This window comes from Drosophila suzukii (genome assembly GCF_043229965.1).
Source record: "Drosophila suzukii chromosome 2 unlocalized genomic scaffold, CBGP_Dsuzu_IsoJpt1.0 scf_2c, whole genome shotgun sequence".
Lineage (NCBI taxonomy): Eukaryota > Metazoa > Arthropoda > Insecta > Diptera > Drosophilidae > Drosophila > Drosophila suzukii.
In genome coordinates this window covers 12583246-12607933 of record NW_027255896.1, presented here as the reverse complement: position 1 = coordinate 12607933, position 24688 = coordinate 12583246, and the positions used below count along the sequence as shown (strand labels likewise).

Genomic DNA, 24688 nt, shown 5'->3' with positions numbered 1-24688 from the left:
TAGCTTCGGTGTTTTTCAACATATAACCTCCAACGCTTAGAAATAACATTTTTTAATTAGTTCTGAATTTCGAATTAATTTTATCAAAATCGGACGACTATATCATATAGCTGCCATAGGAACGATCGGAAAATTGGTAGGAAAATAATATGAAACAAATTATAGCATCGGTATTTTTTAACATATTATCTTATACTATTGGGAATATAATTTTTTGGGTTTTTAAATTTAATAATTATAGCTGCAAGGGTATATAAGCTTCGGCTTGCCGAAGCTAACTTCCATTCTTGTTTTTATTTTTATTTTTAAATTTTGTATTTTTATACCCGTTACTCGTAGAGTAAAAGGGTATACTAGATTCGTCGTAAAGTATGTAACAGGCAGAAGGAAGCGTTTCCGACCCCATAATGTATATATATTCTTGATCAGGATCACTTGCCGAGTCGATCTAGCCATGTCCGTCTGTCCGTCAGTCCGGGTGAACGCTGGGATCTCGGAAACTATGGGAGCTAAGCTATTGAGATTTGGCGTGCAGATTCCTGAGCTTCTTACGCAGCGCAAGTTTGTTTCAGCAGAGTGCCACGCCCACTCGAACGCCCACAAACCGCCCAAACCTGTGACGCCCACAGTTTTCATGCTAGTTAATACCTCGTCAATACCTATCGATTGATCCAAAAATAAATTTGCCACGCCCACTCTGACGCCCACAACGCTTAAATCTGTCTACCGCCGGTAGATGGCGCATTTTAATCTCGCTTTGCTGCTTGCATATCTCCATTTCCCTTTGAGCAACGGGTATCTGATAGTCGAGGTACTCGACTATAGCGTTCTTCCTTGTTTTTATTATTAGTTTTCACTTTCTCTCTAAATTTAAATTCCAATATGCTAAGTTGTGTAGTTTATTAGTCAGGTGGTGCTCTTAAATAGTCTTAAAATAGTCATGCAGTGCGTTTTTAAATTGAGTTTCGTTACTGATTGCCTTGATAGTGTGTGGAAGTTGGTTCCAAGTGCCTCCTTGTGCATAGGTACTTGTACTTAAAGCTTATTACTAAGTGCTAAGGTTTGTCCAGGATTAATGTGGCATGTTAAAGATTTTAATTGTAACGTCACTTATATGGTCAGCTCTTTTATTATTATAAATTTTTATTTATTTATATAATGCTAACAAGTAATTATAAACTAAATGCTAACAGTGGTCATGAGCTATAGCAGCTATAGGCCTTCAGCTCTTATGGTTTAGTATAACTTCATTTTGTTTTCTTTTGTCTATTTGAATCTAGCTTATTTTCTACATTGTTAGATATTTACAATGTTTTATTTTTATGCTTATTTTTATACCCGTTACTCGTAGAGTAAAAGGGTATACTAGATTCGTCGGAAAGTATGTAACAGGCAGAAGGAAGCGTTTCCGACCCCACAAAGTATATATATTCTTGATCAGGATCACTAGCCGAGTCGATCTAGCCATGTCCGTCTGTCCGTCTGTCCGTCTGTCTGTCCGTCCGGATGAACGCTGAGATCTCGGAAACTATGGGAGCTAGGCTATTGAGATTTGGCGTGCAGATTCCTGAGCTTCTTACGCAGTTTGTTTCGGCACAGTGCCACGCCCACTCTAACGCCCACAAACCGCCCAAAACTGTGGCTCCTACAGTTTTGATGCTAGAATAAAAATTTTAACTGAAATGTATTGTTCTCATCAATACCTATCGATTGACCCAATAAAAAGTTTGCCACGCCCACTTTAACGCCCACAAACCGCGAAAACCTGTGACGCCCACAATTTTCATGCTAGATAAAATGTATAAAAATTTTAACTGAAATGTATTGTTCTCGTCGATACCTATCGATTGATCCAAAAAAAAATTTGCCACGCCCACTCTAACGCCCATAACGCTTAAATCTGTATACCGCCGGCAGGTGGCGCATTTTAATCTCGCTTTGCTGCTTGCATATCTCCATATAGCTGAGTAACGGGTATCTGATAGTCGAGGTACTCGACTATAGCGTTCTTCCTTGTTTATTTTATTTTTATTTTATTTAGATTATATTTTATTAATAATTTTAGATTTGATCAGGAAGTTTGAGATGATGTTGAAGTTGTCGATTGTGGGGTTAGCTATAGATAGGATGGGATCAAGGTTGTGGAAGGATTGAGAACGTTGTGAGGAGAGGGTGGGGCAAAAACATATTATATGTTGGATATTTATGCGTGCGTTGTTGCACAATGGGCACAAATTGTTTTTAGCCGTGTCCAGGTAGTGGGCTTTGGTTAAGTTTGTGTGTCCTAGTCTGAGTCTGTTTGTTATTATTTGTTGCCTCCTGCTCAAGGGAGAGTTTTTATGTGGGGAGATTGACGTGGATGATCTAGCAATTTGTTGATACCAGTAAGATGTTGAACTAAGAACGTTTGTTTGTTTATCTTGTATTTTTTTTTAAGAAGTGGGTAATGTCGTTGATGTTGTTTTTGGCAGTGATGGTTAGTGGAAATTTAGAGGCCACTTTGGCTGCCTCGCCTGCGTTTTCATTACCTACGAGTCCTATGTGGCTAGGTACCCAGACAAGAGAGATTTTTGGGAAGTGTTTGGTGACTAGGTTTCTGACTGAGGTGGCATATTGCGAATGGTTGTGGTGGTTGGTGATCGAGGAGATGGAGGAGAAGGAGTCTGTGCATATAACATGTCTGTCTGAGGGAGACTGTGTTGGTGTTGTATTTGTGGGACGAAAGGTGCTTAACTATGCCTAATGGCTTGGACAGATCGGCTTTTAACTTGGATATGTGTGTGTTCCATTTGTATCTTTTGTTGATTGTGAGTCCTAGTATTTTGAGGGTGTCAGTTGTTGGTATAGTGGTGTCTTCTGTTAGTATCTTAGCGTTTCTGCTGTGTTTTCGGCAGATATGAAGTATCTGGCATTTGTCTTTGGAAAGGACTAAGCCTGAGTGAGTGCACCACTCGTCGATTTGGTTAAAGGTGTCTGTTAAGTTCGTTGTGGGGTGTTTCGTTTGTTGTGCTCTATGATGAGGTGAAAGTCGTCTGCGTAAGCGCAGAACTTGATTTCTCCTGGGATAGAGATAATGTTGAGGAATAAAATGACAGAGATTGGAGAGCCTTGCGGGATCCCATTGTTAAGAGGGAAGGTATTGGAGAGATAGGTGTCGGTTTTGACTATTATTTTCCTATTTGTCATGAAGTTTTTGACATAGTTGATTATACGAGCCCCTTTTTCCCAAACGTGTAGTTGCTGTATGACTGTGTGTATGCCAATTTTGTCGAAAGCCTTAGTGACGTCAAGTGAAATAATTGTTAGGTGTTTCTTGAGGGCAATGGATCTGGAGGCTAGGTGGTCTACATAAAGTAGACTGTCTGGTACAGATTTGCCTCTTTTAAAGCCGAATTGGCTGTTGTGAATGAGTTCGTTGTTTAGAACGAACCACCACAACCTTTTCGCAATTATTTTGTCGAGGATTTTGGCTAGGCATGTGTTCAGAGATATGGGTCTGTAAGATTTAATGTCAGTGTGAGGTTTTTGTGGTTTCAAGATGGGTAGGACCAGGCTGAGTTTAAATGATTGGGGGATATGTGAAGAGAGTATTTCATTGTAGAGGTTAATAATTCTTTGTTTAAAAGTTGTGGGCAAGTTTTTGATCGTGCAGTAAGATATGCGGTCGTGACCTGGAGTTCTACCTTTTAGAGTGTTAAGTGCTGTGGAGAATTCTATGAACGTTATGTCCCTTTCGATTTCTATTGCCGTTTTGGTAGGGATGTAGTTTGGGGTAGGATTAAGGAGTTCTTTGTTGAGGCGGAAGGCTGAGGAGAATTTGTGGTCGCCGGCTTCTTCTGACCAGGTTTGACCAAAAGAGTTAGCGATTTCTTGTGGGTCGATTGTAGGAGTAGGGTTGTTAAGGCAGTGTATTTTTTTTTTAAGGGGAACAACCACATAGTCTTTTGATGTTTGCCCATGTTTTATTTGGGTTTGAGTATGGATTAACGTCGGAGGTAAATTGTTGGATACTGTGTTTTTTGGCAACTCTGATGGATCTTTGAATTTTGCATTGGATTTTTTATACTCAATAATGTTATGTGTGTTAAATTCTCTGTTGAGTGTCCTCCATTTTTTTTTTGTCTTTTTCGCTGTTCCGCCAGGGAACGGTGCGGGGTTGGGTAAAGGGGGAGTTTTGTGGTATGGATAGGTGAGCGCTACGAATAAGAATTTTTTTGATAATAGCGGCTTCCTGGTTGACATTTAGACTATGGAAGCTTTCCGAGCTAAAGCTCGTGATTTTTTCCTTGAATAGGTTCCAATCTGCATCTTTTAGTTTAAATGAGGGTTTTGCGTTAAAGGTTGGGACAGTTTGGTTGCGGAATATTGAAATTAATATGGGAAAGTGGTCGCTGCCATGAAGGTCGTCTAACACTTCCCAGGAGATTTCTGGAGCTATACTGACGGAGGCGAAGGATAGATCAATATGTGTGTATGTGTTGTGCGTTGAGAAATGAGTTGGAGATTTGTCGTTTAGTAGTATGTATTTAGAACGGTCGATGTAGTTGGCTATAGTCCTTCCCCTTTTGTTGGATTTTGGTGAGCCCCAATAAGGGTGCCAGCTATTGAAGTCACCCAACACAAGGGTTTGGGCGTTCGGGGAATCAAGAACATTTGCCAAGTGGTTTGCGTTGAAGGGTTTGGAGGGGGAGATATAGGCTGAAATAATGTTAAATTTGGATTTGGACTGTATGGAAACTCCGACCGCGTCAAAGTTTGGGCTTACAGAGATTTCGTTCTGGGGTATGGAATTGTGAATTAGAAGTGCGGTGCCTCCAAAACTATTATGGTTATTTTTGCTGGTGTAGAGGGAGTAGTTTATAGGGGTAGGAAGGGAGCAAAGGTTTGTAATGTGTGTTTCTTGGAGGGCAATAATTTGTGGGTTATAGGATTTAGCAAGTACTTGTAGATCTATATAATTGTTTCTGTAGCCGTGTATATTCCATTGTATAATTTTAAGCATCGGCTTTAAGATTTGAAGTTAAATTAAGTTTTAAAGTTACGTTACTGTTTTTCTAACTTATTATCTAATTTGTTTTAATTTATTTATTTATTTATTTAAGATGATAGTAAAGTTTACAAAACTAATACTAACATAGGGAATGTAGTGCTAGCTACGAGGCCTTCGACTACGAATTTATTTACTTAATTTAACAATTTATTTATTTACTTAATTTAACAATTTTTTTTTTTTTTTAACATTTAGGTTTACATATATTTTTAATTTGATTATTTAGGTAGTTTGCTTATGAGGTTGGTGTTGGAGATACATGTTTTTTGAGATTTGGCTTTAGCTGTAAGTGGTTTAGTGAGGAGGTTGGACTTGTCTTTTGTTTGGGATCTGAGCTTACGGTCTGTTTCAGGGATGAGTCTTCTATTTTGGTTGCGATTAGTGGAGTCAGTTGTGGCCATGTCTTCTTCCGATATATAGGCCGATTGTTGTGGGTTTTCCTGTTCATTTGAGTGTGCGCGGAGGTCGTCATAGTTGGTGATTTTACTATTTGGCTGTGTTTCAGTGTTAGTTGAGGTTAACGGAGTGTTGTTTGTTGCTTACATTGATGTTGTAGGCTTAGGTTGTTGTTGGAGGGTTCTATAGTAAGTTGTTGGTTGATGTGTGTGGCGTTGATCGTAAATGCTTAGTGCGGTTTTGAAATCAACTCTTTCTATTGTTTTAATGGCTACGATTTCTTTCTGCTTGATGAATGTTTGGCATTGTTTGTCGAGTGGGGAGTGATTGTTTTGAATGTTGGCGTTGTGTTTACAATTTGAGCAGGACTTTGGATTGGTACAATTGGTACAATTTGGGTGTGGGTTTCCATACATTTTGTTGCATACTTTTGGGCTTTTGCAGTATTTGAGTGGGTGTCCAAATCTTTGGCAGTTTCGGCATTTGAGAGGTCTATGTATATGAGGACGTTCAATGACACGTTCATATCCTATCATTGTTGTTGATGGTAATGTTGTTGCTGCAAATTTTAAAATTTTCAGACCAGATTCCTGTAGGAGGTTGTTCTTGAATTGAAAGATCTTTTCGACTTCAATTACTTTTTGCGAGCTTAATTATTTTAGTATGTCTTCTTTTTCTATGTTACGTAGATAGTTAGAGTATATAACTCCTTTTGAAGTGTTGAGTGTTTTGTGTTCGGATGAGCTGACAAGGAAGTTGTGGAATTGGGTAAGCCTGAGCAGTCTTTGTGTTTGGATTACGAATTTGGTTTTAACTAAAAGCTTTCCGTCTCTGGTTTTTTTAAGCAATTCAACTTCACCACCGCATTGGAAATCAAATACTTTCTTGATAATGAAGGGAGACACATTTTCAAAAGATTGGTTATCTTGACGGGAAATTATGATATATTTATGTTAAATTAATGCTTTTTTATCCCATAGTACTGGGTCACTTAGGTCCGGTGGTCGCATTGCTTGTTCACTTGGGCTGCTGCCCGGTGCACTTGCTTTGTAATGGTTCTGTTAAGGTTTTTTGTTTTTCGGTTTTTTGTGAAGTATGCTTTGTGCTTGTAATTGTTTTTTGAAAATTTGGATTGATTTGTTGTTGTTATCTTTTGGTTTTGTCGAGGTGATCTCTGTAGCACGTCTGTCTTCTATGAAGTTTGGACTGGTACTGAGTATTGACAGACACTTATATATTCATTAATTCTACGAATAGGACGGCTAACATACATTTGGACATCATCAGCATACATGTGTACTTTACAGTTTGACATATTACTAGGTAAATCATTTACATACACTGAGAACAGTAATGGACCTAGGACGGCACACCACGTTTCAAACAAAGTAAAGACGAATACACATTATTTACGAAAACCGACTTCCCGCGATTGCTAAAATAAGAACAAATTAGTTGCACTGATGCACGCGAGAAATAACATAGCCGTTTTAACTTAATACAAAGAATTTCGTGATTTACAGTGTCAAATGCTTTACTATAATCTAAAAGAAGCAAAAATGTTATGTTGTCAGTATGCATTATTTCCCTGATGTCTTCAACTATTTCAATTATAGCTGTTGTACAGCTTCTGCCAACACGGAAACCTGATTGCTTATCGATAAGAATATTGTTACTTGTTAAATAACTTGTCATCTGACCAGCCATAAGTCGTTCGAAGACTTTTGACAAATATGGTAGGACTGAAATTGTCCTATATTCATTTGCAGATTTTGGAATCGGTTTAATTTTAGCTAATTTCCAAGAGTCGGGAAATATTGATTGTGTCAGGGCAGTATTAAATATATAATTTTTATATGGTAATATTTTTGGCAATAGTATCTTTATAAATTTTGGGTTTATGTCGTCTACTCCAGTGGGATTTGACTTAATTAGTAACATTGATTTAAGGACATCGGACTCAGTTACACACGCGAAACTAAAACTACTATCACAGGTACCATTACACAGCCTCAATTTATATTATCACAATTTTGATAAGTATTTCGAGGTAGGTGATCAAGATAGACATCTTTAGTTACGTTAGGTACTTTGAAGTCTAAATTTTTTTGTTAAGTTCATCAGGATTGTCATCACATCGTGTAGTGTTGGATTTACCAATGCCTAGTTTTTTAATATCAACCCATTCCTGCTGACTCGATGTTGCCCTGTTAAATCTGGTAAAGAAATATTTGCGTTTCTCTTGATTAATTAATTGTGAAACATTTTTCCTTAGAGTTTTATATTGCGCAGCATGCTGACTTGTCTTGTATCGCTTCCGTTTTTTAAATGCATTATCCCGGTTGTCAATAAGTACTTTAATTCCTGTCTTAAACCATGGATTTTCACGTGGCTTGGTCATTTTCGACACTAATGGTACTGATCGATTATATAAGTATATTATATTATCTTGTAGGACAGTCAATTCAGAATTAATATTTGTATAGTCATAAATAGAGTCCCAGTCACATAAATTACAGTTGGTACTTAGCAAGGCGTAGTCAACATTTTTAAGGTCCCTATAAACTTTATGGTTTTCAGTTAAATCTGTATTAATATTACAAATTAAATAAATAAGATCGTTTTTTAAAAACATTGGCAATGAAAGTTGACTATACATGGAAATTTTATCACAGTTAGTTACAAAAATAAGTCAAGTAAGTCGCAATGGTTTGAAAAATGTGTAGGTACTGATGAGTTTACTTAATTTAAGCCAATAGATTCGATGTCGTCCGGTAATTTCTTTTCCTTTAGAATATTGCTGTTGAAATCTCCGGCAAGGATAACATCCGAATAAGGGATAGACATAGTCAATTAAATTTTGGTCAATTTAAGTAAATTTTTTTTGTCAATAAATCGGTTTGGTCTATAAACGCAGCCTATTAAAGTTTTTGATGAATATCATGTATCTGAACAAATATCCGTTCAACGGAGCTATCACTCGGATGTTTACAGACAAACTTTGCATTAAGACGTTTACTTACATATACGGCTACACTCCCAGCGTGGCTACCTCGGTCGGAACGAAAGAGATCATAAGCACTACCCTCTACTAACGAATCACTAACATAAGACGTAAACCACGTTTCGAACAAACGCATAACATCAATGTTACAATTAACAAATAAATACCTAAGTTCTTCAATTTTATTCACTAAACTTTGAGCGTTAATATGGCATACACGAAGGCCAGTTCTTTGATTACCAAGTACTCCAAGCATCGTATAGCTGCTCGCACTCGGCAAGCATACATTGTCATCCATCATCAACAGACCAGACAATCAGTAACTCATACGCACTTGTTGCTTTTAATATAATAATTAGTCTACGCAGCACTATTAAACACAAAAAAGAGTCTTGAGAGAGAGAGTGAAATACCTAATTAGGAGAGTCGTAATTTTAAGAAATTGAAAAATCTTAAGTCTAATGTAAAGAGAATATATGAATTTAAAATACCTAGTTATAATTACATTAAGATACAGGAACATATCAACGGCGAAATCCCTCACAATTCGTGGCAAATCCGTCCATTGAAAATGACGAAGTTGCAGCGCGCGACGATGAAAAGAGCTGAGAAGAGAGAGGAGAAGCTGGCCTATCAGCGACAAGGTCTGCGAGAGCGCCAAAAGCTGATCAATACTCTCTATGCAGTAGATTTTATCACTGCACCGGACGTGGACTAGACCTCTGCGGGTAAAAACAGCAGAGAGCAGTCTGCGCTTTTTAGGCTTCATTACCTCTTTAAATATTACATAGTGCTCCCTCAGGAGTTCCTTATTGACATAGAGAGCGGCTTGTGAGTCGAGGCCCATCATATGCAAACTTAGTTGTTGTTTTGCTGCGCGACGATAAGTTCCGATACAGCGCAGCAGCGTGATTTTTTCGTGCTGATTCTCTATGCGTATTATGACCACCGGGTCTACAGAAGAGATTTGTGATTTCCTTAATGGGCCGGAATAGCTCCTTGATTTTCGGTGGCGGTGCTAGCTTAAGTGAAAAACAGAGCTGGTTATAAGCACCTTCAAGTTTTCCCCCTCAGCAAATGGAATTCCATGTACGCGTAAGTCAGACGCCTGATTTGCCATTTGCTGTGCTGCCAATTTTGTCAGCTCGCCAACCACCCGATCCAGATGCTTGACACGTTCACTCAGCTGATTCCTTCCAGCACGTAACTGTGCCACCTCGCCCTCCACGATAGTGACATGCTCTCCAAACTGCTTCATCTTGGCTGCAATGCATTCTAAGCGGCTCGTAAGCCCATCTAGATTACGCTCCTCTGCGTCCCGCACATAGGATGCTATTTGCTCAGTTTGTTGTTTAAGGCGCAAGTTGAGCATTTCTAGGAGCCACGGCGGCGGAGCATCAGACATGCGCTCTGTGGGACTCACAATGTTGTTGGTGTTGCTGCGAAGTCGTTTGTTTGCTGGAGCCGAATTCAAAAACATAGCGACGAGAAGAGTGTGAAGAGTGTGGACAGATTTGTTCGACGGCGGTAAGTTTGATGTTCGTACACAAATATGGATGCGGCGTTCGACTTTAATTGTTTGTTTATTTATTTAAATTAGTTTAAGTAGCAACCTGGCCGGTTCCAAAGAAGATTTACAGTCTTTACAGTGAAAGCGAGATCTTATTACCCTTTTAACTGGTGTCTACGCTTATTTTAGCTATAAGTTCAGAGTGAAAACTATTTTTCTTTGGAGCTTAGAAAAAACACGTCCGTTCGTTAGATTGTGCGCGTTATAATTAAGCGAGCAGATTCTAAAGACTCTGGGACAGCGAAAGTTTGTTTCAGCAAAGTGCCACGACTACTCTAACGCCCACAAGACGCCCAAAACTGTGGCGTCCCCAGTTTTAATTCTAGAGACAACAACTTTACTGAAATGTATTAGTTTTGTCAATACCTATCAAATGACCTATTAAAAATAATGTACGCCCACTGTAACGCCCGCAAGCCGCCCAGAAACTCAAAAAAATAGTGCGTATGAACTTTGATATTTCGCAAAGAATCAAAGCTAGAGTGTTGAGATTCAGATTTATATTCCTAAGCTTCGTACGCAGCGCAAGTTTGTAACGCAATTGTGCGACGCCCACTTTGACGCCCACAAGCCGGGGAAAACTGTGGCATTAAACGTTTTGATGCTAGAAAAAAAAATGTAACTGAAATGTATTGGTCCCGTCAATACCAATCGATTAAACCAAAAAAAAATTTTTTAAGCCTTCTAATGCCTACACACTTTGCGAATATTCAAAGCGTATTTGAATTTTAAAGCGGTCATCCTAACGTTTGTAGCAAGCAGACACACACACACACACACACATACATATCCCTAAGCATCTGTTATACATACATACTACATTAAGTTAGGTCACACTATTATTAAACACGTACACATTTCTGTTACTCTTAAGAAACACTATGCTTGTCTCACTCCCTCATACCCCCAACTCTTGTAACATAGGTTAAGCCTGTACAAATCTGTGCAATAAAGATCACTTTTGCTGCGACCGCCTAAGAAGAAACACCTAGAAAGTGCCATCTCTACAACTAACTCTGCCTACAAGCAAAAATAAAGCAAACGTTATTAAGTGAGTTATTTAAACAGTTCGTAATTATGGACACCATCGCTGCGGACGACTACTCAGCATCAGAACTTCGATGTCGGCTGGAAAAACTGGGGTTGCCGAAAAGCGGCACCAAGGCAACACTAGCATGGATCGCACAGCTCAACGCGATCATAAAAATGTAGTAGCTGAGTGAAGACATAACTCGTATGCTGGTTATGTCAAAGTTCAAAGACCGTGCTCAAATTTGGTTGCACTCTTCTGAGAACTTTCTGTCCTTGTCCAAGGAGCTCTTAAGTCAACTCGCAGAGGCTTTTCAGTCAAAAGAGAGCAAGATAATGTTCAGACGCAAGTTCCAGGAGCGAAGGTGGCAACCAGCTGAAGACTTTGCTACGTACTTCAACGACAAGACCCTGTTGGCTGCACACATCCGAATAGACGACGAGGAATTAATCGACAGTATCATCGAAGGAATACCGGATACTCTTCTACGACAACAGGCACACATGCACTGTTTTAATTCGTCTGCCCAGCTGTTGAAGGCATTCTTCAAAGTAACATTGCGGAAACCATCTCCGGAAATCAGGCCGGACCCGCTGTAAGATGCTTCAACTGTAACTCACTTCGCGGCCGACTGCCGCAAGCCTAAGCGCGCGTACGGTGCTTGCTACGGTTGTGGAAATTTGGAGCACCTGGTATCTCATTGCAACGAGAAGAACGCAACCGTTTAAAATTTACTTTAACTCACAGTCTAATCAGTGCCTATACACAGAATGCCTAATTGATTCTGGGAGTCCAATTAGTTTTACGTCATGTTTTATCATGTTTTGTTATTATGAATAAAGTTAAATTTAATTTCGAGTTACTAATTGTGGCAAACAAATCGATGGCATATAGCACTGTTTTGTGAAGAGATTTTATGAACATTTGTAACTTTAAGATTGTTAGGGAAAATGATTGTTCACATGATAGTTGTGCTGATGATCGTTCAAATGATAGTTGTGCTGATGATCGTTCAAATGATAGTTGTGCTGATGATCGTTTAAATGACTGTGTGGTTGATGATCGTTTAAAGGATATTTGTTCAAAAGATAGTTGTATTGCAAATGATCGCTTAGATATTAGTAATAGTGAGAAGGATAGTAGTTTTAAATTTTATTGCTCAAATGTTGACCAACATTTGGAAAACGATTGTGCTACTGATAGCTGTGAGAAAGATGATTGTTTAAATGATAGTATAAAGGTTTATTGTGGTCACAAAGAAACGCAAAGTGATTCGTGTAAAATGATAGAGTTAAGTCAAAATTTAAGTGTCCAACCCAGCGATCATTTCGAGTCAGAAATTATGTCAATTGAATACCCTGATCCAGCCGAATTCAACCTGTTAAATATTAGCGATTAGTGTGAGTTTACGCTAAGGAAAAAACTGATAGATATTTTTGATAAGTTTTATACGAAACCAAAACGGCCGGAGATCCCCTTAGAAAAATGGGAAATTAAACTGAATTTTGAGAAAACTAAACCGTTTAATTACCCTCCAAGGCGTTTATCATACGCAGAAAAAAGTCAATTTCAGAATTTATTAGACGATAACATAAAAAACGCTATCATTCGGGTAAGCGGGGGGTGAGTATGCATCACCTTTAGTTCTAGTTTAGAAAAAGTCTGAAGAATTAAGAATGTGCGTAGATTACCGAACCCTTAACAAAAACATGCTTAAAGATAACTATCCCACCCTCTTAATAGATGACCTTATTGATAAACTGTCTGAAAAAACTGTTTTTACCAAGTTAGACCTTAAAAATGGGTTCTTTTTCGTGCACATGCACGATGATTCAATTAAGTTTACCGCTTTTACAACACCTATGGGTCGTATGAATGGCTTTGAATGCCGTTTGGTTTAGGAAACGCACCAGCAGTTTTTCAAAGATTTGTGAACAAAATCTTTGCCGATTTGGTTAAAGAAGATAAGGTTCAAATTTATATGGATGACATTTTAATAGCAACGAAAGATAGTAAGAGTCATATGGAGATGTTAACGGAGGTCTTTAAAAGACTGGTAGATAACAAGCTTGAGCTTAGGTTAGACAAGTGTGAGTTCCTTCAAAAAGAAATAAAGTATTTAGGATATATAATATCGGGAGAGGGTATTAAACCTGATTCGAAAGGTATGCAAGCAGTAAAAGACTTTCCTGAACCGACAAAAACGCATAAGGTTCAAAGTTTTCTTGGACTGTGCTCCTATATGAGACGCTTGTCAAAGATTTTTCAACAAAAGCAAAGCCGCTGTATGATCTTGTAAGAAAGGACAGAAAGAGTTAGAGTGTTTTGAAATATTAAAAGTAAATCTTTTGGAAGCCCCTATTCTGGCCTTGTACAATCCAAAAGACCATTACATTGCGATGCTAGCGCCCTAGGTTTTGGTTATAATTTTAATGCAGAAAAAAAAAGATAGTAAGTTTCAGCCCGTATTCTATTTTTCTAAACGCACGACGGATGTGAAGGCGAAGTACCATAGTTTCGAATTAGAAACGCTCGCTGTAGTTTACTCGTTACAACGCTCAAGAATCTATCTTCAAGGAATACAGTTCAAACAAGGAAGAACGCTATAGTCGAGTACCTCGACTATCAGATACCCGTTACTCAGCTAAATAGAGATATGCAAGTAGCAAAGCGAGATTGAAATGCGCCACCTACCGGCGGTATACAGATTTAAGCGTTATGGGCGTTAGAGTGGGCGTGGCAAATTTTTTTTTGGACCAATCGATAGGTATTGACGAGACCACTACATTTCAGTCATTTATCTAGCATAAAAATTGTGGGCGTCACAGGTTTTCGCGGTTTGTGGGCGTTAAAGTGGGCGTGGCAAATTTTTTTTTGGACCAATCGATAGGTATTGACGAGACCAATACATTTCAGTCATTTATCTAGCATAAAAATTGTGGGCGTCACAGGTTTTCGCGGTTTGTGGGCGTTAAAGTGGGCGTGGCAAACTTTTTTTTGGGTCAATCGATAGGTATTGATGAGAACAATACATTTCAGTTAAAATTTTCTATCTAGCATCAAAACTGTAGGAGCCAAAGTTTTGGGCGGTTTGTGGGCGTTAGAGTGGGCGTGGCACTCTACTGAAACAAACTTGCGCTGCGTAAGAAGCTCAGGAATCTGCACGCCAAATCTCAATAGCCTAGCTCTCATAGTTTCCGAGATCTCAGCGTTCATCCGGACAGACAGACGGACAGACGGACATGGCTAGATCGACTCGGCTAGTGATCCTGATCAAGAATATATATACTTTATGGCGTCGGAAACGCTTCCTTCTGCCTGTTACATACTTTCCGACGAATCTAGTATACCCTTTTACTCTACGAGTAACGGGTATAAATAGTTACAGATTGTAGTGCTCTTACTCTGGCGTTAAATAAAAAGGAATTATGCCCAAGAATTGCCAGGTGGGCCCTTTTTCTTTAAGATTATGACTACACTCTAGAACATAGAGCCGGCAAGCGTATGCAACAAGTCGATGCACTTAGCAGGAACACACACATACTGTCAATCGATTCTAATTAATTTGAAGAAAACTTAGTTATATGTCAAAGTAGAGATGAGAAAATCAAAAGTATAGCTGAAAAACTTCAGGAAACAGAATTAAAGGATTATGAGATGCGGAATGGAATAATTTATAAAAAAAAGGATAAGGATGGTCTTTTATTTAATGTGCCAAGTGAAATGGAAAGCAACGTTCTTTTTAGTTACCATGATCAATTAGGACACGTTGGAATAGATAAGGTGGTAGAAGTTATCTCAAAAAGTTACCGGTTCCCCAAAGTTCGTGAAAAATGCAAGCGGCACATTAATAACTGTTTGGAATGTATCGCCTATTCCGATAAGTCTGGTTAAGACGAAGGTTTCCTGTTGTGAGAAAACGCATCTTTTTTAGTTTTAATATTCTTTATTCATATATTGAGAACGAATCTTTTGGTAGTTTTAATATTCTTTATTTGTATTCTGTATTTGTATTCAGGAGCAGCATTAATGCCGCTTCCAACGTCAAGTTGTTTCTGATTTTACAATTTGCCTTAGGATCTAAGTAAGCCAAAGTCTTGTAGCTGAGCTGCCTACAGTTGGGCGGCAGAGAGACGGCTATTTATATCTTATGTATAGCAAGTGTATTTAATAATGCTCTCTTTAGCTGGAGCGCGAGGGCTTATGTATGTACTTGAGTTTGGGTGAGTGGCCGGCGTGTGCAACATAATGCTTTCTGTGAACGCGCCGATCGACTCATGTTTCGGCTACTTAGGTTTTTGACCGGGCCTTTATTTATGTGAACACTGCAACAAAGTGTTAAGTGTGTTTGCTTCAAGTACTCTAGGTACAGTAGTTATTCAATATATGTGCATACTACATCTCCCTCCTTTTGAAAAATAACGTAATATTATGAAGTTATTTTGTTAGTATATTTTACTTAAAGGAATTATTATTTTTTTTTTAATCTATTTTTTTTTATATTTTTTTTTTTTAGATACAAAGAGAATGGAATTGGGAATAATATTCATATTAAAAGAAAAAGTATTTCTAAGCATGGCCATGCTAAATGCAATTATGAAATAAACGTTTTTAATCTATCATTATGAACTGTTTGTTTTTTATTTTTGTTATTTATTATAGTTTTGTTATCTCTATCTCCTATTTGTTCTACCCTATAAGGACCTGTATATTTCGAATCTAACTTATGTCCTGTTTCATTTTTCAATAAAACCTGATCTCCTATTTTGAAATCGAAATCTAAACTAGTTTTGTCGTAACTAATTTTCTGTTTTAGCTTATGAGATTCTAGCATTAGTCTAGCTCTCTTAGTTGCCTGTTCTAATCTAAATTTGAATTCCTTAGCATAATCTTCTATATTATTAAGGGGTTTTATTTTATCTATGCTATTAAAATGTTTTGGTAGATGTGAAGTTTTACCAAAAACTAGCTCATATGGACAATAGTCATGTGCCATAGATGGAGTTGTATTAAAACAATAGACGAAGTATCGTAGCCATACATCCCAATCTGTTTTTTCTCAACTGAGATGTATGAACGAATGAACTCATTGAGTATTCTGTGGCTTCGCTCCACGGTACCTACAGTCTGGTGGTGGTGTGCAGTTGAAGTTATGTTTTTAATATGTAGGTATTTACATAGATCTTCAATAATTGAATTTTTATATTCTGTTCCCATGTCCGTAATGAACGTCTTCATAGGACCGTACTTTAGAATAAAATCTTCAAATATAGCTTTTGCTACTGTATTTGCACTTTTATTTGGTATAGGTATAGCTACTAGGCATTTAGTTAAATCACAGATGAGTGTTACTGCGTATTCGTTTCCATTATTAGATTTTGGAAGTGGACCAATAGGATCTACAATTACTATATCAAAAGCTCATTGTGGAGTTTCGGTTATAGCTAGTGGGGTCTTAGTATGTTTAGTCGTTTTCGACTTTTGGCATTTAGGACATTTCTTTATGTACTCTTTTATGTCTTTGGACATATGTTTCCAGTAGTAGTGTCTCTGGACCTTGGCCAAGGTTTTTGTAATGCCTGTATGACCACCTTGTATCATGGCAATGTCGCTGAAGGCAAGGGCAACATAGCTGAGATTGAATTCAAAAATTGGTTTATAAATTCTATAAATGGAACCGTTTCACGGGTTGGATAACTCTCCCCCTTCTAAAATGGATCGTCCCGATTCAATATGAAATTCATTTAATTGATCTCTTAATTCTGTTAAAAAATTTTCTTGGTTTATCGATTTTTCTGGTTCTGGCCGTTGTTTTTTGGTTACGATTAATATAGTATTCTTGTATTTTATAATAACTAAATAAATCAAATATATAATGATTAAAATTAATAATATAAAGGTAAGTGATATTTAAGTATATTTAATTTTAATGAAAGGATTTAAAATGTTTATATTATCTAAAGAAAGTTCTGAGTTATTTTATAAAAAGTAATCCGATATTTCATAATTTTTGAAGTGGTTCGTAGTTATGTAGATAAGAATTTTTTTTTCAAAAATAGGTATATGAAATATTATTAATTTCGGTTGTACCATTAAATGTTATCAAAAATGAACCGTTTAAATGGGAGTTGCTAACAACATTGTTACCATTTATAAGCATGGCACCATCTTGTATCATGTCTATTTTTTATTTTTGTGCCTTATTTTTTTACCAGTGGATTTCTCACCATTTAATAAGCGGATAAAACAAGTTTTTTCCTTAATTTTGGTGCAACATTTATTAAAAAGTTCGCTCTTAAAGTTAGACATTTCATAAAACATATTTGAGCATTTTGCGACTTGATTGCTTAATACTAGTTCCCCATCGATTTGGGCAATCGATCTAGCGTGATATATTTCGGATCTGCTTTTTATTATTGGGTATTTTATATAAATTATTAGTTCTTATGCAGTGCGATTTTAAAAACAGAGATGTCCATTAAGTCAGCGATAATTACTGGGCATTGTTCACGTTTTAATATTTCCATGTGTACTATAGTCTTTCTATCGTCCGGAAGTGTCTTAGAAGTTACTTCTACGCGATACATGCATATTTTGTTTCTGTAAAGTGTGTACTACTGTCTTTCTATCGCGAAGAAGTTACTAAGAAGCGACTTCTGAACGACAGGCGATGGCCACCAGAGAGAATTATTCAAGTAATTTGTACTCAAATTAAGTATTTTTGTACTCAAAAATTCAGCATGAACAAAAATTCTCACATTGAGTGCAAAATACTCACTTTCAGTACAAATTTCTCAAAAAAATTGTACTTAAATTGAGTACGTTTGTGCTCTTTTTTGAACATTTTTCCTCAATATGAGTACAAACTGCACTCATTTTAAGAAATAATTTAGCTTGAATTTCAGAATCGAGTATCCCCTTTTCTCAAACTGAGAAATTTCTAGCGCTCAAAATGAGAAACAAGTTCTTGATAGTGAACTTATAAATTCTTAAATGAAGAACTTTTGCACTTAAACCCGCTCCACCCATTCCCAGAAAAAAGGTAAAATATTTTTTTTCATTATATTTTGTAATACAGTTATATATATACAAACATATTATTTTTTATTTAAGTTTATGTTCCATGTTATGGGTTATGATATTATTCCCTTAGCTGTCTGGTCTAGCGAAAAGTAAAGAGGCTGAAAAGAAAACGTTATTGTTAGCAAATATTGTAAATATATATGCATAAATAAATATGAAACAATAAAATTTGAATGTTATTAAATGTACATTTAAAATGCATGTATGTATGTATGTACATTATACATAAAAAACTAACAAAACTAGACACGTGCTTCACGCCACTTACAACCGCACACACATATATTAATGTACACGCTTTGGCAATATTTTGGCAGTGTTTGTTAATTGTATTATTATTTAGCGCATTATAAATACAGTTTAAATTAAAAAACTTACCCTCGAGATACGGAAGGGTCGCACGAATGTCCAATTCACTAGAATAGTTATTTAGCTTTGTGTTACGCGCACGTCTTCACTTTGCCAAATCACACGGCAAATGACAGTCACACAAATGCGGCGCGCAACACTTTTCACACCCATTAGTGAGAGAGAGACAACCATATACTCAACGAAATAAAGGCCGCTCATCTCTCATCTCGTTCGCAGAACGGAATTCTCTAGAATACTTTATGAGAATTCGCAACTCATTTTTGAGTATACCGGTTACTCATATTGAGAATATTAATTCTTAAGATGGAAATTGAAGAACACATTTCCTCAAACTTAGAATTTTGTGATCAATTCAAGTTATTTTTCTTAAAATGAGTTCAACTTTTCTCAACATGAGTATTTTCCACAAATTCTGTACTTAATTTGAGTACATCCTTAAAATGAGAATACAAATACTCAATTTGAGAACGTCATAATTTTCTCTGTGTGGAATGCAGACAATATAGCTTCTTTTTCTTTATAATTTTTTATTACGGTCACCGGGTTGAGTAGCGCTACTCTCAATGATTTCAATATATTATTGCCCATCATTTTAAAATTATCAATTGAATCATGTTCAAAGATATTTTCCCATGGTGCCACTTTGAGTTGGCTGACTTTGTGAATACCGGCCTGCTTTTTAAGCCTTTGAAAGAATTGACCTAAGTCAATGGTTCCATTAGTATACAAATCGCTAACATCATAACTTGCTGTAATTTTCTTTCCGTGCTTAAATAAACACATTTTATTATTTACATGCAAGGGACTACTTTACGTACTTCATCATTGTTAATGACTTCATATACGTTGGGCTTTAAAGCTTTTTCTATAGATTGCTTATGCAATTCTATTTGATCTTTTTCTGCGCAGGATTTCTGTCTACTTTGGTTTCTGGTAGTGACTTTCAGAATTTTATTACTTGTTTGTATATTTGTTAGGTCTGTGATTGTTATTCTGGAGAGCGCATCGGCTACATAGTTGCCTTTACCCTTTAGATAATCCACCGCAAAATTATATTCCTCTAATTCAAGTCTCATTCGTGTTAGTTTGGAACTTGGATTTACCATTAAAAATAAGTATGTCAGTGCTCTATGGTCTGTTTTGACAGTGAAGTGTCTACCATAAATATATGGTCTGAAGTGTGTTATTGCTTAATGAATGGCTGCTAATTCTTGTTCTGTGGTGCTCTTGTTGCTTTCACCTTTCGTAAAGGATCTTGATGCGTATGCCACTGGAAGCTGTAGTCCATTTTTGTTTTGAGCTAGGACTGATCCGCAAGCGTATTTGCTAACATCTGTGATCATGCAAAATTCTTTGCTAAAATCTGAGTATTGCAACAGAGTGGGATTTATTAATGCTGATTTAAGATGTTCGAAGGCGTTTTGACATTGTGTTGTCCATTCGAATTTTACATCTTTCTTACATAATCTTGTTATGTGACGGGTAAATTCAGCAAAATTCTTTATAAAACGTCGGTAATAATTGCAAAATGCAATGAATCTTCTAGCGCTGTCCGCATCATGTGGGACTGGATAATTTTGAATTACGTCGTATTTTTTGTCGTCGGGCAAGATTACTTTATCTGTGCATTTATGTCCTAAGAAAGTGACTTCATGCATGAAAAATGAACATTTTTCAGGATGTAACTTCAAGTTGTGTTTCCTACATTTCTCGAAAACATCAGTTAAGTTCTTGAGCATATGTTTTTCGGAACAACCTATGACTATTAAGTCATCCATATATAGAAATGCTTGCAAAGGTTCTAATCCAGAGAAAGCTATAGTCATCATTCTCTGAAAAGAGTTTGGCGCTATTTTTAAACCGAATGGTAATCGCGTGAATCGATACGAACCATTGTTTGTTGAAAAAGATGTTATATCCTGTGAACTTTTTTCCAGTTCAATTTGATGAAAACCTGACATTAAGTCAAAATCATCGATTCTAGGGAGTGGAAATTTATCAGACAAGAGTTTTTTATTAATTTGACGATAGTCAATTACTAGTCGCCATTTTTTATTTTCCGAATTTGAAAGTGACTTTTTTGGTACTAACAAAAGTGGGCTATTATAAGGTGATACAGAGGGTTCCACTATTTCATCATTGATGAGTTTTTGGAATTGTTTTTGAATTTCGTCTTGTTGACTATGAGGATATCTATAATTTTTTATATATACGGGTTCATCATCAATTAATCTCAGCTTTTGTTTATAGAAATTATTGGTAGTGATCGCTTCGGTTTCTAGTCCGAACACATCACTATACTGGGTGCATAATGCTGTAAGTTGTTCATTGAATTGAGGCGGGAAGTTTTTTGCAAGTTGGGATAATACAATTTTTTGTCTGTCTTCTAAGTCCGTTTTTACTATTTCGTAGTTTGAAAGTGGTTCATGATGAATGTTTTTGATAAAGACTACTTGATCTGTGTTTGTAGTATTTAGTAATCTTATATATGCATTTTGGACTGTTGGTATGATATTTGCGATATAGATACCATGCTGAATTTCTTGATTCGGAATTAATACACTGTCTTCTTCTGAATTTATTTCGATTTTTCGGACGACTTGGGATTTTGCTGGCAGAATTAGGGAGTTGTCGCCAGAACTGTATGCTATTGGAACATAAATTGGATTTTTTAGGTTATTTGGTCTTATTATAAGCCAGTCTTCAGACGGCTTGAAGTCTAATTGACAGTTGTATCTTTTGATAAAATCAATTCCTAGTATTCCATCACATGGAATAGCGAATTGCATATTTACGATATGGAAATCATGTTGAATTATGTACTTAGAAGTTTGGATTTCAATAGAAGTTAAGCCTTTTGATTTGGTAACTTCCTGACTTATACCCTGTATGTTTATGATGTGATTATCTTGAATGTTTTGAAAAATCAGAATTTTCCTTCAATAAGGATATTTCCGCACCTGTGTCTAGTAAGAGAACTAATTCTTTTCCTGTTGCTACGTTCATGAAAGTGACAAATGTATTTTGACTGAGATTTAGAGTGTGAATTTTGATGTTGTTTACTGTCGTGTATCTAAAGGTGGTTGGGAGTTTCCCGAATTTGTTATTGCTACTCTAACATTGTTATTGTGGTTGTTGTTGTTTCGCCCACGGCTGTTTCCGCCGCTGGTGTTTCCACCACGGTTGTTGTTTCTGTAATAATTGTTATTTCGGTTATTGTTATTTCTGTTATAACCATTGTTTTGATTATATCCGTTATTCTGATAATATCTGGTATTGTTATAATTACCTCGATTATTACCTCGTCCGCGATTTCCACCGCGCTGCGGGTAATTTTTGTAATATAGGACCGTGTTTGGCTGTCCGGTTGCTTCTGTGTAACTGTTTATAAATTTGGATATGGCCTGATTCATTGTATTGAAGGTACCAGCTTGCATGATTGTTTTTACCCTATCGATTGTGCAATTTTTAGTCATTGCTTTCACTGCATGTTATAAATGCACCTTCTAAAGATTTCGTCATCTGCTCAACCTCTTGTGTGTACTGGTTGGCAGTTTTATTGCGTTGTTGTAGGCTCATCAGTTTTGCTGACAACACTTCTACAGTTTCGCCTTTGACGTTGTTTTTTAATCTGGAAAGGACTTCAGCTATTGTTGTTTCATTTCCGATTAGATTTCTGGCGACACCTTTTAGCTTTGTTTTTATAATGGAAACTGCTAATTGTTCGTGTTCGCCTTTTATTGATTCTATTATTTCTAATGCATCCATAAAACTTGTTAAGTTTTCAGCTTTACCATCGAAAACTGGTATAAGCTTGGATGCTGTATTAATGAAATCAATATTAGATTGTGCCATTGTGATATTGTTTCTTATTTTATTTTCTATTAAGCTTGAACTATCATCAGAATCTGTAGAATTATCCAGATCTGAATAGATCTGAATAAACAGATCTGAATAAAACAGCTGGAATAGTAAGATTATTTAAATCTTGCTCTTCTATTTTAGGATTTGTTTCTGTAAGGTCTTCTGATTCTATTTGGTTAATGTCAGTTTGTTTTGTTGATTCCGATTCATCACAAGTTGCAACTGCTAGGGAAGTATTAAGTATAGTCGGGTACTGATATGTCCAACTTAAACTTTTGTTTAATTGATATTAAATTAGATCGTAGTCTGATCAAAAATGTTGATACTTGGGACCAATGATCTTGATTTAATTTTTCCCTCTGGCCATATATTAGTATTCGTGCTTCATTAAAGCATTTTACTAGAATTTCCACATGTTTTTAATGGTATTTTTTTGAATTGGCCTGTTTTGAGTAAGTGACTTATATGATTTGTTAAAGTAAACTTTTATGTTATTTATCTGCTTATATAATTCATTCCATTCCATTATATTGTGGAGATGAATTATTTCTTGAAGACCATCATTACTATTGTTTTACCTAGTATTGGGTGTTCGTCTACTACTGATCTAACCTGTACCCCTGGGATGGTGGATAGGACAATGGCCTTTTGGGTGCTTGTGCAATGAATTAGTGGAGAGGCATCTAAATTAAATGTTTCAATATATAAGTTTTCTAACTCGTAAATGCTTACTGAAGTTGGTGCAACTAATTGCAGAATTCTTTCTCTAAAATAAATGTCCCCATCATATGTGTTTGCAATTGCTTTTAGAGTAGCCATTTTTAATTAATTTATTTTTGTTTATTTTTTTTGTATTTTATTCCATTTTCTTTAATTTTTAAAATTTCAATACAGCAATATTTGTATATTAATGTTGTTTGTGCCAAAGTGTTTAAATTTTGTCCAGATCATTTGCCTGGCTCATATATTTTTTCTTAAGACATTTATTGTGCAATTTATAAAGTTTATATAAACAGTTTGCGCACATTATTACAACAATTATTATAAGCAATGTATGAATTAATTCTAAGTCTATGGGGTTTGACTCTACCTTATTAATAACATTTGCAGTGGAATCCACTGTTTTTATACCCGTTACTCGTAGAGTAAAAGGGTATACTAGATTCGTCGGAAAGTATGTAACAGGCAGAAGGAAGCGTTCCCGACCCCATAAAGTAAATATATTCTTGATCAGGATCACTAGCCGAGTCGATCTAGCCATGTCCGTCTGTCCGTCTGTCCGTCTGTCCGTCTGTCCGTATGAACGCTGAGATCTCGGAAACTATGAGAGTTACAATACTGGGATTAGGCACGCAGATTCCTGAGATTCCTGCGCAGCGCAAGTTTGTTTCAGTAGAGTGCCACGCCCACTCTAACGCCCACAAACCGCCCAAAACTGTGGCTCCTACAGTTTTGATGCTAGAATAAAAATTTTAACTGAAATGTAATGTTCTCATCAATACCTATCGATTGACCTAAAAAAAAGTTTGCCACGCCCACTTTAACGCCCACAAACCGCGAAAACCTGTGACGCCCACAATTTTTATGCTAGATAAAAAATTTTAACTGAAATGTATTCATCTCGTCATTACCTATCGATTGACTCAAAAAAAAGTTTGCCACGCCCACTTTAACGCCCACAAACCGCAAAAACCTGTGACGCCCACAATTTTCATGCTAGATAAAAAATTGTAACTGAAATGTATTGGTCTCGTCGATACCTATCGATTGATCCAAAAAAAAATTTGCCACGCCCACTCTAACGCCCATAACGCTTAAATCTGTATACCGCCGGTAGGTGGCGCATTTTAATCTCGCTTTGCTGCTTGCATATCTCCATTTAGCTGAGTAACGGGTATCTGATAGTCGAGGTACTCGACTATAGCGTTCTTCCTTGTTTTATCTATTAAACCCATCTTTGGGGTTGGTATTCTTAATATATATCTTGGTCTGTCAAATACTTTAGATGTTTGAATTAATTTGTAAATGTTGTTAATGTTATTCATTAACAACTAGTTTGATATGATTAATTTTGATTTGACTTTTTTTTTTTTGACCAATTATTATTATATTTGACGTATAATTCCCTGCCTATTTTGTGTATATATAGGCCATACTCTAATCGGGCAACTTTTATGTCGCTCAATTTAAACATTTGTTTTTATAAAATAAATGAAAAAATATGCATCGCAGTGCAATTAAAAAAATTTTTGCAACGCAGTGCAAAGAAAAAAAATTATGCGCTCTTGGTAGCGCTGTCGGTTCACTCTTCCTTGGTAA

The 24688-nt window shown here is 36.5% G+C and overlaps 1 protein-coding gene across 4 annotated transcripts in view; it reads right to left on the bottom strand.

Annotated features, from left to right (window-relative positions):
• Positions 1–24688, bottom strand: part of LOC108018805 (UDP-glycosyltransferase family 50 member B3) — a 450659-nt gene that overhangs the window by 151399 nt on the left and 274572 nt on the right. The window contains exon 5 of one of the 4 annotated variants that reach the window (XM_070998423.1): positions 291–18231. The exons of the other annotated variants lie outside the window; for them this stretch is intronic. Coding sequence (XP_070854524.1) covers positions 4085–5002 — 918 coding nt within the window. The 5' untranslated portion in view covers positions 5003–18231 and the 3' untranslated portion in view covers positions 291–4084. Of the gene's footprint in view, positions 1–290; positions 18232–24688 lie in introns of those variants that run through there. 4 annotated transcript variants of the gene reach the window in all.